An 11,905-nucleotide genomic window follows, 5' to 3' on the forward strand; every position below is an offset into this window, starting at 1 on the left:
CCCTTGTCTGAGCGAGAAGATGTTGCCACAACGGGCAGACTCATAGGAGTATCTGCAGAACTCAAGAGCAACAAATCAGAAACCAACAGCACAAGCAAAGGTAAGGCATCAAAAAAACTGAATTACCTTCTGCTTCGATGTTTGGGGAGGTTGACGCCCTGGGAAGAAGGTGACTCATTCATGAGTTGTAATGAGGATTCTGGGACTGAGGATGTCTCTTTAAGCGTAGTCCCCTCATCAACCGGTTTGGATGAAGCAGCCTCAGCGGAGGATGATGGAGCAGGAGCTGTCAATGCAGAGGATGATGGAGCAGGAGCTGCCGATGCTAAAGCCTTTAAAGGAGTCTGAACTTTTCTGAGAAGTCCAAATAAATTATCAGCACACAGAAAAGTTTCAAGTATGGAAAAGTATGCTTGTGAGTAAACCAATTTAATTACCTTCCTCCTGACGATAAGAGGGGTATCATCATCATCATCCTCCAGAATGGGAGATGCTGAGGCTGACCGTTTGCGGCTTGGGGCACTCTTGGCTGTAGTAGGCTTGGCAGGGAGAGAAGAAGATGGACGAGCAGATTGTTTAGCGCGACGAGGAGGAGAAGGACTCCGGATGGACAAAGGAGTGACTAAAACATGAGGAGGGGAAGAAATGCTCGGCTGGTCTAGTGAATGAAAGGCACGATTGGCATCAGTCGCAAACAATCTGCGCTTCACTGACGGCCAGAGCTGTTCAAAAAGAGGATGGATGGCGTGGCTAGAATTGAAGGGGGCTAATGAAAAATAGCTTGTTAAAAGAAGATTGCGAGCATTTATAGCCTCTGCCTCCGCCTTAGCGGCCAATCAAGTTCCTTGAATAGCAAGGAGGAATAGGCCAAGTTTGGCCGAAACCAAGTTGGCAGGCAAAAAATTGGGGAGCATAAATTTCTACCCCTGCCTTGGCATTGGTCCCAGTTAAAATATCATGAAATAGCTCCCTCCCGGTTAAAAACTGGATCCAAATGAGCAGGGAGGTGCTCGCGCTGTCTATAGTGGAGGGGGATGCACATAGTTTGGAGTCAAAAAGGGAGGAAAAGGAAAAAAGGAAGGGATTGAATCCAAAGAATAAAAGAATGAAAAAATGTCCCTTCTAGACATATTTACAGGAGCCAAGGGCTCAATGGCTAGCCCATAGCAGCTAGTAGAGGAGCGAGAAATTGATGGAGCACCAAGCAATGGGAAATAGGATCTCAACCACAGTTGAGTGAACCAAAGAGGTCCACTACCAGTGGGAGATGCACCATTCTTCAATTCGGTTTAAAGAGAAGTCATGCCTCTATAAAGGGCAGCCAAAAAGAAAGAACATAAATTCAAAGGCCTGCCACGCGCTAATTCGTGCGCTATGGGTAAATAACTCAGGGAGGGCTTTATGCTTGGCACACACAAAACATATTTACAAAGCCAAATTAGAAGAAAAGTCACTCGCTCAGTATGAGAAGGCTCAGCGCTCTAATGATTGTGAAGGGTTTGCATGCTTGAATAAGACTCGGTGTAGTTTTTACCAAACTTTGGGGCGCCACCAAAAACCAAGATACCAGGAAAAATGGTATCGCTCAAAGGTGGTAGATTCACTAGGGCCCCAACATCCCTTAAAGTAATAGACATGGGGCCAAGAGGGAAAATAAAGGTATTATACTCAGAAGACCAAAAACTCAAAGTGATCGAAAAAGTGCTAAATCAAAAGTAGGGGGTCGAATAGAGATTTCTAACAAATCAGAAATCCTAGCATTATCAAAAAGTGCCTTAGTAGAACAATGGCCAACAAGACGAGCATGCCACCTACGGAAAGCTACATCAGATTTAGACCAAGTGTGAATACCTCTTTCGCGAAGTGGCCCCAGTGTCAGAGAGTTTAGAAATGGAAGGCCTTGAGTACAAGGAAACAGCTGACCCACCGCCGCCTGCCTCTACATTGTTGAAGAAAGGACCTAGGTAGAACTCATTGAGTTCGACATTGGCGAGCGCGAGAAAACTCGGAGTTATGTATGGACGACTCAGAAGTTTCTGAAAGTCATCAAAACTAAAGGAGTCGCCAGCTTGAGATTGTGAAGTAGCCACTAGAGATGAAACGGAGTTTTTTCAGAGTTACGTAGCAGGGAAGCAAAAGATAAACCGTAAATCGTGGGAGAGACGCGAAAAAGTGAGGCGTGATTTAATGGTGCAGTGAAATGGCGTGTTTGGGGGTTATAAGGGTTTGCAAAACGTCGCATCTTTTCAAGCTATGGAAGAAAACAATGATTGAAATTCTTGGGAATTTCGAATGTTGCTGGAAACACAAAGTGAATATGACAAAATTTAATAATTGGTATTAATTCTGCCATATTGGGGGGTAATTGTTGACACATAAAAATTCAGCCCAAATCGAACGGCCCAAGGAATGAAGCCCAATTGGAGGATCCCCAAATCAGATAGCCCAAAGAATGAAGCCCAATCAAACAATTCAAGATGAATGCCCAAATAGAGAGGCCCAAGAACGCGGTAACGCCATCGCCCAAATTTGCAAGTCACCCAGAATCTAAGCGAATGGAGTGCCATGCAGTCGCCCAGAGCTGTTACTCTATTCTCGCCCAAACCTTCAAGTCGCCCAAGGTTTTAGCAAACATAAAGTGTTGTGGTTATCAAGAAGTGCAGTTATCAAAGCAGTTATTAAAGCAGCCCTATCACGTTCCACGATTCAAGAAATTCAATCGACAACGGTTGAACGACGAAGAGTAATGGCAGCAGTTAAAAAAAGACAGTTTCATGACAAGCTGGCCATTACGAGGAAAGTGGGCAGTTGTAGAACGATCAAGCAGTTTTTAGACAGTTGATCACAAAGAGATCATCCATGAAGTATAAAAGGGAGAAAAGACATAAAGCAAAGGACCGAATCAAAAACTCTCAAACGGAGAACATGTAATTTTAATTTTCTTAGCTTAGATTTAAACATTTCTTTCAGTAACTCGTGTGCTTGAGCCCCTTGGAGGCATTCTGTTTTTAATTTCCAATTGTAAAGTCATCGCCAATAAAAGAACACCCCTTTTTGGGACTTTGTCTCAAGAGGTTTGTCCCTTACACAATCGTCTGATCCCTTTTAATTGTTAGCGACTAACCCGCACGAAACACTGTCTTTGAAATAACTACATCATCTTCACGGTTCCCTTCAAGAGCTCCTAGACATCCTTCATTAGGATTTTGGATTCTTTCATCAATCATTTGGGAATTCAGAATAAGATAAGAAAATTTATCTCTAAAAATTTATCCTCTCCTTTCTCTTCTTGAAGTTTTTGCTATCTAGACCGTATCCCAAAAATCATCAGCATTGTGATTCCCTCCATCCGAGTCTACTTGTTCACATTCGACGACATCATTCCTCACTAAAGTCACACAAAAAGGAGTCATGTGCTTATTGTTCAATTCAAACAAATAATTCACTTTGGCATCAGAAGAAATCATCATAGGAGGAATCGGAATATCATGCTCGCTGAATTTAAATTTTAGTTCCATGTCATACTGAGATAAATCGACATTCAGCTTGTTTTGTAAAACATTAAAGAGTTCTGTATATAATGTATTTGATGTTATGGAAATTAGGATACCATTACGTTTATCACTCGTCCATTTTTCCATATCGCTCTTTCGTCCAATTCGAAATTACCAAAATAACAAACTGAGACTACAACCATATCTGCATGATGAAACAAAATTTTTAATTACAAGAAAAATATCAACTACAATAAAAATAGCAAAAAAATAAAAACAAATTTTTTTTAGAAAACAGCGGGCAAACAGTCGGCCATTACAGTCGGTTGTTTTGTAACAACTAGCTGTCAGCTGTTAACTGCTAGCTGGACAGTCGGCTGTTAACTGCTAGCTGGATAGCCGACTGTCCGATCAATTCAACTACCAATATACAGATGAATTTTTCCTCGTTAAATGCTTAAATTTTTCACAGATCTATTGAAAAATTATCTACATTAACATTATATGCCGAAATAAAATTTATCGATTAAAACGTACAATAATTTAATGAAAACAAAATTAAATCTGTGTATTTTATATTTACCGATCTGACGAGAGTGATATAAAAAAAAATTTCAACTACCGCGTTTGATAAATTTTTCAGTTTATGAGGTTGAAGCAGATGAAAGATGATAGTGTTTTTATCTGTTGGAGTAAACAGACAAGAAAAGTTTGCTGATTTTGATGTTTTAAGTGGAAAATGTTTGATTTTTAATTGTTAACCAAAGGGTAGTATGTCTTTTAAAAGAAACCTCCGTCTGTAATTGTATAATGTACTTAAGGGTATTTTTGTCATTTATCACTCAATAGGCCATTTTGATAATATTAACAAACAAATAAGTCAAAGTGAAATTTCAATTGTTTGACCAACCTGTTTTTAAGGGAAATTCTCAGGCTACTTTTGGCGAAATTTTTAATAGCCCATTTTAGGGTGTAAAATTTAAAAACATTTTTTTTATTAAGTTCCAGTTTGAGCTTCATTCTTTAAAAAAAAAAAAACATTCTTAAATAATGATTTGACATCATTTTAACTATAAATTATTCAATAAAATAATATTACACGCAAATTTAAAAAATTTCCTCATTTTTAAACACACATTCTCCATTAATCTACTATTTCAACATACATTCTTTCAAAAAAATGTGGCTCAAACACATTCTAAACCGTTGTTGGTAAAGATTAAAATCAAAATTTTTAATAAATTTTTACAGAAAGTTAATAAAATATACCAATGAAATATCTGATTAACATTAAATTAGACTAATCTAAAAAGTTGTTCATAAAAATTAGACTCTATTTGATTTCCATTATCTCAAAATTTAATTTTTTTCAAACTCATTTTCAAACATACATACTCATGATAAACTATTTTACACATAAATTTGAATTTTTTTCTACTTTTTCACCACACATACTCCAAAAATTCATTATTACAAAACTTATTTCGATGAAATAATGTGCATCAATCATGGACTTAAATTAAAATCAATAATTAATTTAACTAGATACATATGTTATGAAATTCAAAAATTTTATCAATTTTTTATCCGCACATTTCATTAATTATTATTAAAATTTATTATGATTCTTAGCAAAACTAAATAGAGACTTATAGACATACTTGCACGTATTTGGTTTAGCTAGGAATGAGTGCGATCTTGATTGGTACGACTTGAATCGAACCGAATGCCAGTGAAAATATAAAAAATAAACCATAATTTCATATCCAACTATTTTTATCAAAACTAAACAGAGATTAAAAAATTATTTCCACCTATTAATGAATTGAAATCTAATAAGTTTATTTTTAACAATTTATCATTAATGAAATAGTGTTATATAGGTAATTAGTGAGTAGAGGCAGTGCGCCAATCGTCGATATGTCCGAGTGGTTAAGGAGACAGACTCGAAATCTGTTGGGCTTTGCCTGCGCAGGTTCGAATCCTGCTGTCGACGCAAATTTTGCCATTTTTCATTTTCCTTTTTGTATTAGCTACACCGCCAAACCTGGCTTAGCCTCCGCTTGCCACACCATATTCCAAACCTGATTTATACCTAACCTCCCTCCGAACCAATCTTCTCCCCCTCACATTCGGCCCATCCAACCCACCTGATTAATCCACATCTGACCCGTACAATCTCAAACCCTAATTATCGCATCCCACGCCATTTCTCTTTTGGTATAGCTTCCCGTCTTTGCTTTCCATTTCATTACTCAGCTAGCATACTCTTTAATTTCTACTTCGCTTTATTACTGTTTTATTTTATTTTTTGTTTGATTGAGTAATTAATTTTGAGCTTTTGATTCTTGAAATGGTGAATTCCAACAGTTCTTTGGACTTTATGCTTCCTGTGAAGAGACCTACTACAGGAGCGGCGCTAGAAGTAGATTCAGAGTCCTCTTCCTTGACTAAGAAGCACCGAAGTTTCGTATCCACTGCAACGTCAGCCACCGGAGGCACGGCCGGGGTATCGGCAGTTAACATGGGAGGAGGAAATGCCGATGCGAATAACGGTGTTAGTAACGGCGTTGGTGGAAGGAATGGTAAGGCGCCGATCGGAGACATCGACGAGGATCTGCACAGTCGTCAGCTCGCTGTGTACGGGCGCGAGACTATGCGTCGATTGTTTGCTTCAAATATCCTCGTATCGGGCTTGCAAGGTCTCGGTGCTGAAGTCGGTAAGCACTTTTTTATAGACTTATGCGTGTACGTGTGTGTTATATGTACTAGTTTTAGGGTAAGCACGTTTGTATTGTACTTTTGAATGATTTTCGCGTTGTCTATTTTGATTTTAATGTATAGGGTGCTCTGTTGTGGTGATTAAAATTGCCATTTGGAATCTTGGATTTCTGTGGAAACTGATTGGATGAAATTGGAAATTACGTTTGTTTAGTTTCTAATTATTTAGCCAATTTTCATGCTGATGATTGCTTTAAGAAGAATTACTTATTTTTGATTTATATGACATTCTCAAAAGTAAAACTATTGTTTATTTTTGTATAATACTGGGTGAAGCATTTTCATAGCCATTATCTGTTACTATTTTCATTTCAGCTCTGTGCAAGTGTATCCACTGCATTTCGTGTCAAAGCACACATGTGCCTTTTTAGATGTTCATTTTTATGTACATTTACGTGTGCTAATGTATGTAATTGTATTAATCAAGCCCAAATCGTGGATTTGGATAGTTCATCAAGCAATTTGGATAGATGAAAGGAAGATGGGGAAACTGTGATGTATTGCACTAGTTGAGATATTTTATATTTTATGCGATGGACATTTGATGTATGATTAGTATTAGTGTGTGAGATATTTTAAAGAGTAGACAGAACGGTGGCACCAAGACTTCATGTTACAATTTGATTTTTCTTGATTTTGTGACAGTATAGCTCGTTTTATCTGGTGACCCCTCTTTAGTTTTTCCTTGATGCTGATTTGAACACGTATTCACTTGGTTATGCTGCATAATTATCATTGTTATTTCTGCAATTAATTCATCTAAGTATCCATTTACTATGATTTCATTGGCTGGTTCTGATGATCATGGGAAGAGATTGTGTAATAGTAAGATATTTTTGTTGCAGCAAAGAACCTTATTCTTGCTGGGGTTAAATCTGTGACCTTACATGATGAGGGGAATGTGGAGTTGTGGGATTTAGCCAGCAGTTTTATCTTCTCTGAAGAAGATTTGGGAAAGAACAGGGCGCTTGCTTCTGTCCAGAAATTGCAGGAACTTAACAATGCTGTAGTCATTTCTACTTTAACGGATGAGTTAACTAAGGAGCAGCTTTCTAATTTTCAGGTACATTTTGTTGATGAAGTGTAATTTGTGAGCTTTAAATTTTTCATGCAAAATCCTAACTTCTATATTGATGTCTTGGGTCATTTTTGTGTAAATTTAATCTGATATATATTATTTGCTTGACCAATCAAGTATTATTTTTGTTATCCTTGAAGATTGTTCTGTTTTTGTGCTTGGATCTTTTAAGTTGAATAAAAGTAATTATCCATCATTTGCGGCACTTTTGTGTCTTACTTAAAATGTGCATGCTGATGATTTCGTGATCAATTATTCTGTTGTTGAAATCAGTGTGTGTTTTGGGTTAATGACTTATTGGCCTGATATTTCAGTCATTGATTATCTTGACCTCTAGAGGTCTTGTATTCTCATGGCACTTTGTTGAATATAAATATAAATATATATATACATATATACATACATATATACATATATATATACATATATACATACATACATACATATATACACACATACATACATACATATATACATACATACATACATATATACATACATATATACATACATACATATATACATATATATATACATATACATATACATATACATATATATATACATATATGAACTGTCATAACATTGCTAAATAAGAAATGTACAAGATTTTTTGTGATTTAAGACCTGCAAAATATACGGTCTGTTGACAGCAAATCTGTCTGTTTACTTGTTCTGCACTACAAAATTGGAGAATGTTCTTACTATTTTATACTTGATCTCCAGGCTGTTGTATTTACTGATATTAGCTTAGACAAGGCAATGGAATATGATGATTATTGCCACAAGCATCAGCCTCCAATTGCTTTTATCAAATCTGAAGTTCATGGCCTTTTCGGTAGTGTGTTTTGTGACTTTGGTCCCAAGTTCACAGTTTTTGATGTTGATGGTGAGGATCCGCGTACGGGAATTATTGCATCTATTAGCAATGACAATCCTGCTCTTGTGGCATGTGTTGATGACGAGAGGCTTGAGTTTCAGGACGGAGATCTAGTTGTGTTTTCCGAAGTGCGAGGGATGACTGAATTGACTGATGGAAAACCAAGAAAAATAAAAAATGCCAGGCCATACTCATTCACCATTGAAGAAGACACCACGAATTATACTGCATATGAGAGAGGTGGTATTGTCACACAAGTAAAGGAACCTAAAGTCCTGAACTTCAAGACACTGAAACAAGCGCTGAAGGATCCTGGGGATTTTCTCCTGAGTGATTTCTCCAAATTTGACCGTCCACCTCTCCTTCATTTGGCATTTCAAGCGCTGGATAAGTTTATTGCTGATTTAGGACGCTACCCTGTTGCTGGATCTGAGGAAGATGCTCAAAAATTAATCTCTCTTGTTAATGATATTAATAATAGCTTGCCTGATGGGAAACTTGAGGAGATTGACCAGAAGCTTCTTCGGAACTTTGCTTTTGGTGCCAGGGCTGTGCTAAACCCCATGGCAGCCATGTTCGGTGGTATTGTTGGACAGGAGGTTGTGAAGGCTTGCTCAGGCAAATTCCACCCACTTTTTCAGGTTTGTCTAGCTTGAATATAAATTTAAGTACACTTATAACTTACATGCTTTACAGTAACTGTAATAATCAATTGATACGTTTTACCAGGACAGGACGAATAAATTTTCTTTCACATAGAATGTGTTGGTGTAAATTATCTGCAATTTAGAATTTCATTATTTTTTAATCTTTGGAGTTATAACCTGACATTGTTGTCGAATGTTAATTGGTTGAGGAATTTGGTGGCAGTTTTTCTATTTCGACTCTGTTGAATCACTTCCCAACGGACCATTGGATCCTGACGACTTAAAGCCCCTGAATTCACGCTATGATGCTCAAATCTCTGTATTTGGATCTAAGTTACAGGAGAAACTTGAGGATGCAAAAGTTTTCATTGTGGGATCTGGTGCACTGGGGTGTGAGTTTCTGAAAAATCTAGCTTTGATGGGCGTTTGTTGTGGAGATGGAGGGAAACTAACAGTTACAGATGATGATGTCATCGAAAAGAGCAACCTTAGCAGGCAGTTCCTTTTCCGGGATTGGAACATCGGGCAGGCAAAATCAACAGTTGCTGCCTCAGCTGCTAATTTGATCAACCCAAGTCTTCATGTTGAAGCTTTGCAAAACCGTGCAAGCCCTGAAACTGAAAATGTTTTTGATGATACATTCTGGGAGAACTTGAACGTTGTCATCAATGCTCTAGACAATGTGACTGCCAGGCTTTATGTTGACCAGAGATGCTTGTATTTCCAGAAACCCCTTCTGGAGTCGGGAACCTTGGGTGCCAAGTGCAACACTCAGATGGTAATCCCTCACCAAACGGAAAATTATGGTGCATCAAGGGACCCACCGGAAAAGCAAGCACCCATGTGCACAGTGCATTCATTCCCACACAACATTGACCATTGCTTGACATGGGCTAGATCTGAATTTGAGGGGCTGCTTGAGAAGACACCTGCTGAAGTTAATGCTTATTTGAGTAATCCAAATGAATATATATCTGCAATGAACAAAGCCGGTGATGCCCAGGCCCGGGACACTTTGGAACGTGTTTTAGAGTGTCTTGAAAGGGACAGATGTGACACCTTCCAGGACTGCATTACTTGGGCTCGCTTGAAGTAATAACCATCTCACTATTTTTTAGTTATCATTTTTTGACTATCAATTTCCCTTTTAAGGTTCTGATAGTAATACTCCCTGTGAATTCAGGTTTGAAGACTACTTTTCAAACCGGGTCAAGCAGTTGACATTTACTTTTCCCGAGGATGCTGTTACTAGCAGTGGGGCACCATTCTGGTCGGCACCAAAGCGTTTCCCACGCCCACTTCAGTTCTCTGTTCATGATTTAAGCCATCTTCAGTTTGTTACGGCAGGGGCTATATTAAGAGCAGAGACCTTCGGCATCCCAATTCCAGACTGGGTCAATTCTTCTGAAAAGTTAGCTAATGCTGTTGAGAAAGTGATTATCCCTGATTTCCTGCCAAAAAAAGATGCAAAAATTGTGACAGATGAGAAAGCAACTAGCCTATCTACTGCGTCCATTGATGATGCTGCTGTCATCAGTGAATTGGTTATGAAGTTAGAAAGGTGCCGAGAAAAGTTGACACCAGGTTACAAGATGAACCCTATTCAGTTTGAAAAGGTGCGTCTGTCCATCTGTTTGTCTCTGTGTGTATACGTTTGCATGCATTCCCTCTGTCATTTTTGTGCATCCTGGCCTTGAATATGGTGAAATTACTCATAAATTCAATAATAGCAGGGCTGGTGTGTCAGGAATCTTAGAAAAGAAAATGTACGCTGGGTATTTACAGCCAGGAAACATAAACCTATCCTTGCATTTAGGAAAATAATGAAACTGATTATCTATCATTATTGACAAATCTGTCGAGAAATGCTTCTTGAATAAGCACCTCGCACTTGTGGACACTAATAGCTCCCTTTGAGTTCTAATGTGCAGGATGATGACACAAACTATCATATGGACCTGATAACTGGTTTTGCCAACATGAGAGCGAGAAACTATAGTATTCCTGAAGTCGATAAGCTCAAGGCCAAGTTTATTGCAGGGAGAATAATCCCTGCGATTGCAACTTCCACGGCAATGGCCACAGGATTTGTTTGCCTCGAGCTGTATAAGGTTCTAGACGGACAGCACAAACTTGAAGATTATCGTAACACATTTGCAAACCTAGCACTTCCTTTGTTCTCAATGGCTGAGCCTGTTCCACCCAAAGTCATCAAGCATCAGGATTTGAGTTGGACTATTTGGGACAGGTGGATTCTAAAAGACAACCCGAGTCTTCGAGAGTTGCTTCAATGGCTCAAGAATAAAGGCTTGAATGCTTATAGCATTTCCTTTGGTAGTTGCTTGCTTTACAACAGTATGTTCCCAAGGCACAAAGAGCGAATGGATCGGAAGTTGGTTGATCTGGTCAAGGACGTGGCGAAAGCTGAGCTGCCACCATACCGGTGTCATTTTGATATCGTAGTGGCATGTGAGGATGATGAAGACAATGATATTGATATTCCTCAAATTTCCATATACTTCAGATAGATTTAGTTTACTCCACCTACGTGTTGGTTAATCAAAAGATAATTTGTGGTTGTATATGAATATCATGTTCCATGATAAACCTTGATCTTGAATTCGGTTGATTTCAATTACAAAACTTGATACTTGTTACATGTACTTGCATGTAAATTTGAAAACTGTGTAGCTTTATGTTGAAGTGCCCTGCTCTAGCCTTGCTTGGGACAGAGCTGACTTTTATTGGTCATTTCCTGCTTAATATTTTGAATTTTGTTGGCTGCGAAAAAAATTATTCTGACCTTGGTGAATGATTATAGCGATCCTGGGTCATATATCATACATATGAATGGTGTTATATTTTTGGTCCTAGATCTTATGTGCTTATATGTTCCAATGTTTTGTTGTTGGAACATTCTTGTCTGCAACCATTTCGGTTATCTGTTATTCTCAATGTCACTAAAAAAAGGATTTAAATATAAAGAATTCAAGTATACATGCTCCCTACAGTGGGTTTCATACGT

The 11,905-nt window shown here is 38.1% G+C and overlaps 1 protein-coding gene and 1 non-coding gene across 3 annotated transcripts; both read left to right on the plus strand.

The window, feature by feature from the left end:
• The first annotated feature begins 5,408 nt into the window (after window positions 1-5,408).
• On the plus strand, window positions 5,409-5,490 carry TRNAS-CGA. Its single transcript has one exon. It is a non-coding gene; the product is annotated as a tRNA-Ser (tRNA).
• Window positions 5,491-5,561: 71 nt separating this feature from the next.
• Window positions 5,562-11,631, plus strand: LOC111405958 (ubiquitin-activating enzyme E1 1-like). 2 transcript variants are annotated; one of them, XM_023035094.1, is made up of 7 exons: window positions 5,562-5,714; window positions 5,865-6,214; window positions 7,121-7,338; window positions 8,080-8,874; window positions 9,104-9,972; window positions 10,064-10,496; window positions 10,812-11,631. In XM_023035094.1, exons 2-7 carry the CDS (start codon window positions 5,878-5,880, stop codon window positions 11,406-11,408), a joined length of 3,249 nt encoding a protein of 1,082 aa, XP_022890862.1. In that variant the 5' UTR covers window positions 5,562-5,714; window positions 5,865-5,877; the 3' UTR covers window positions 11,409-11,631. The 2 variants fall into 2 exon arrangements, with proteins under 2 accessions (XP_022890862.1, XP_022890861.1); XM_023035093.1 differs by lacking the exon at window positions 5,562-5,714 and having other exon boundaries at window positions 5,731-6,214.
• The last annotated feature ends 274 nt before the right edge of the window (window positions 11,632-11,905 follow it).

The sequence above is a fragment of the Olea europaea genome, chromosome 12 (genome assembly GCF_002742605.1).
Source record: "Olea europaea var. sylvestris chromosome 12, O_europaea_v1, whole genome shotgun sequence".
In the NCBI taxonomy this organism is placed as follows: Eukaryota; Viridiplantae; Streptophyta; class Magnoliopsida; order Lamiales; family Oleaceae; genus Olea; species Olea europaea.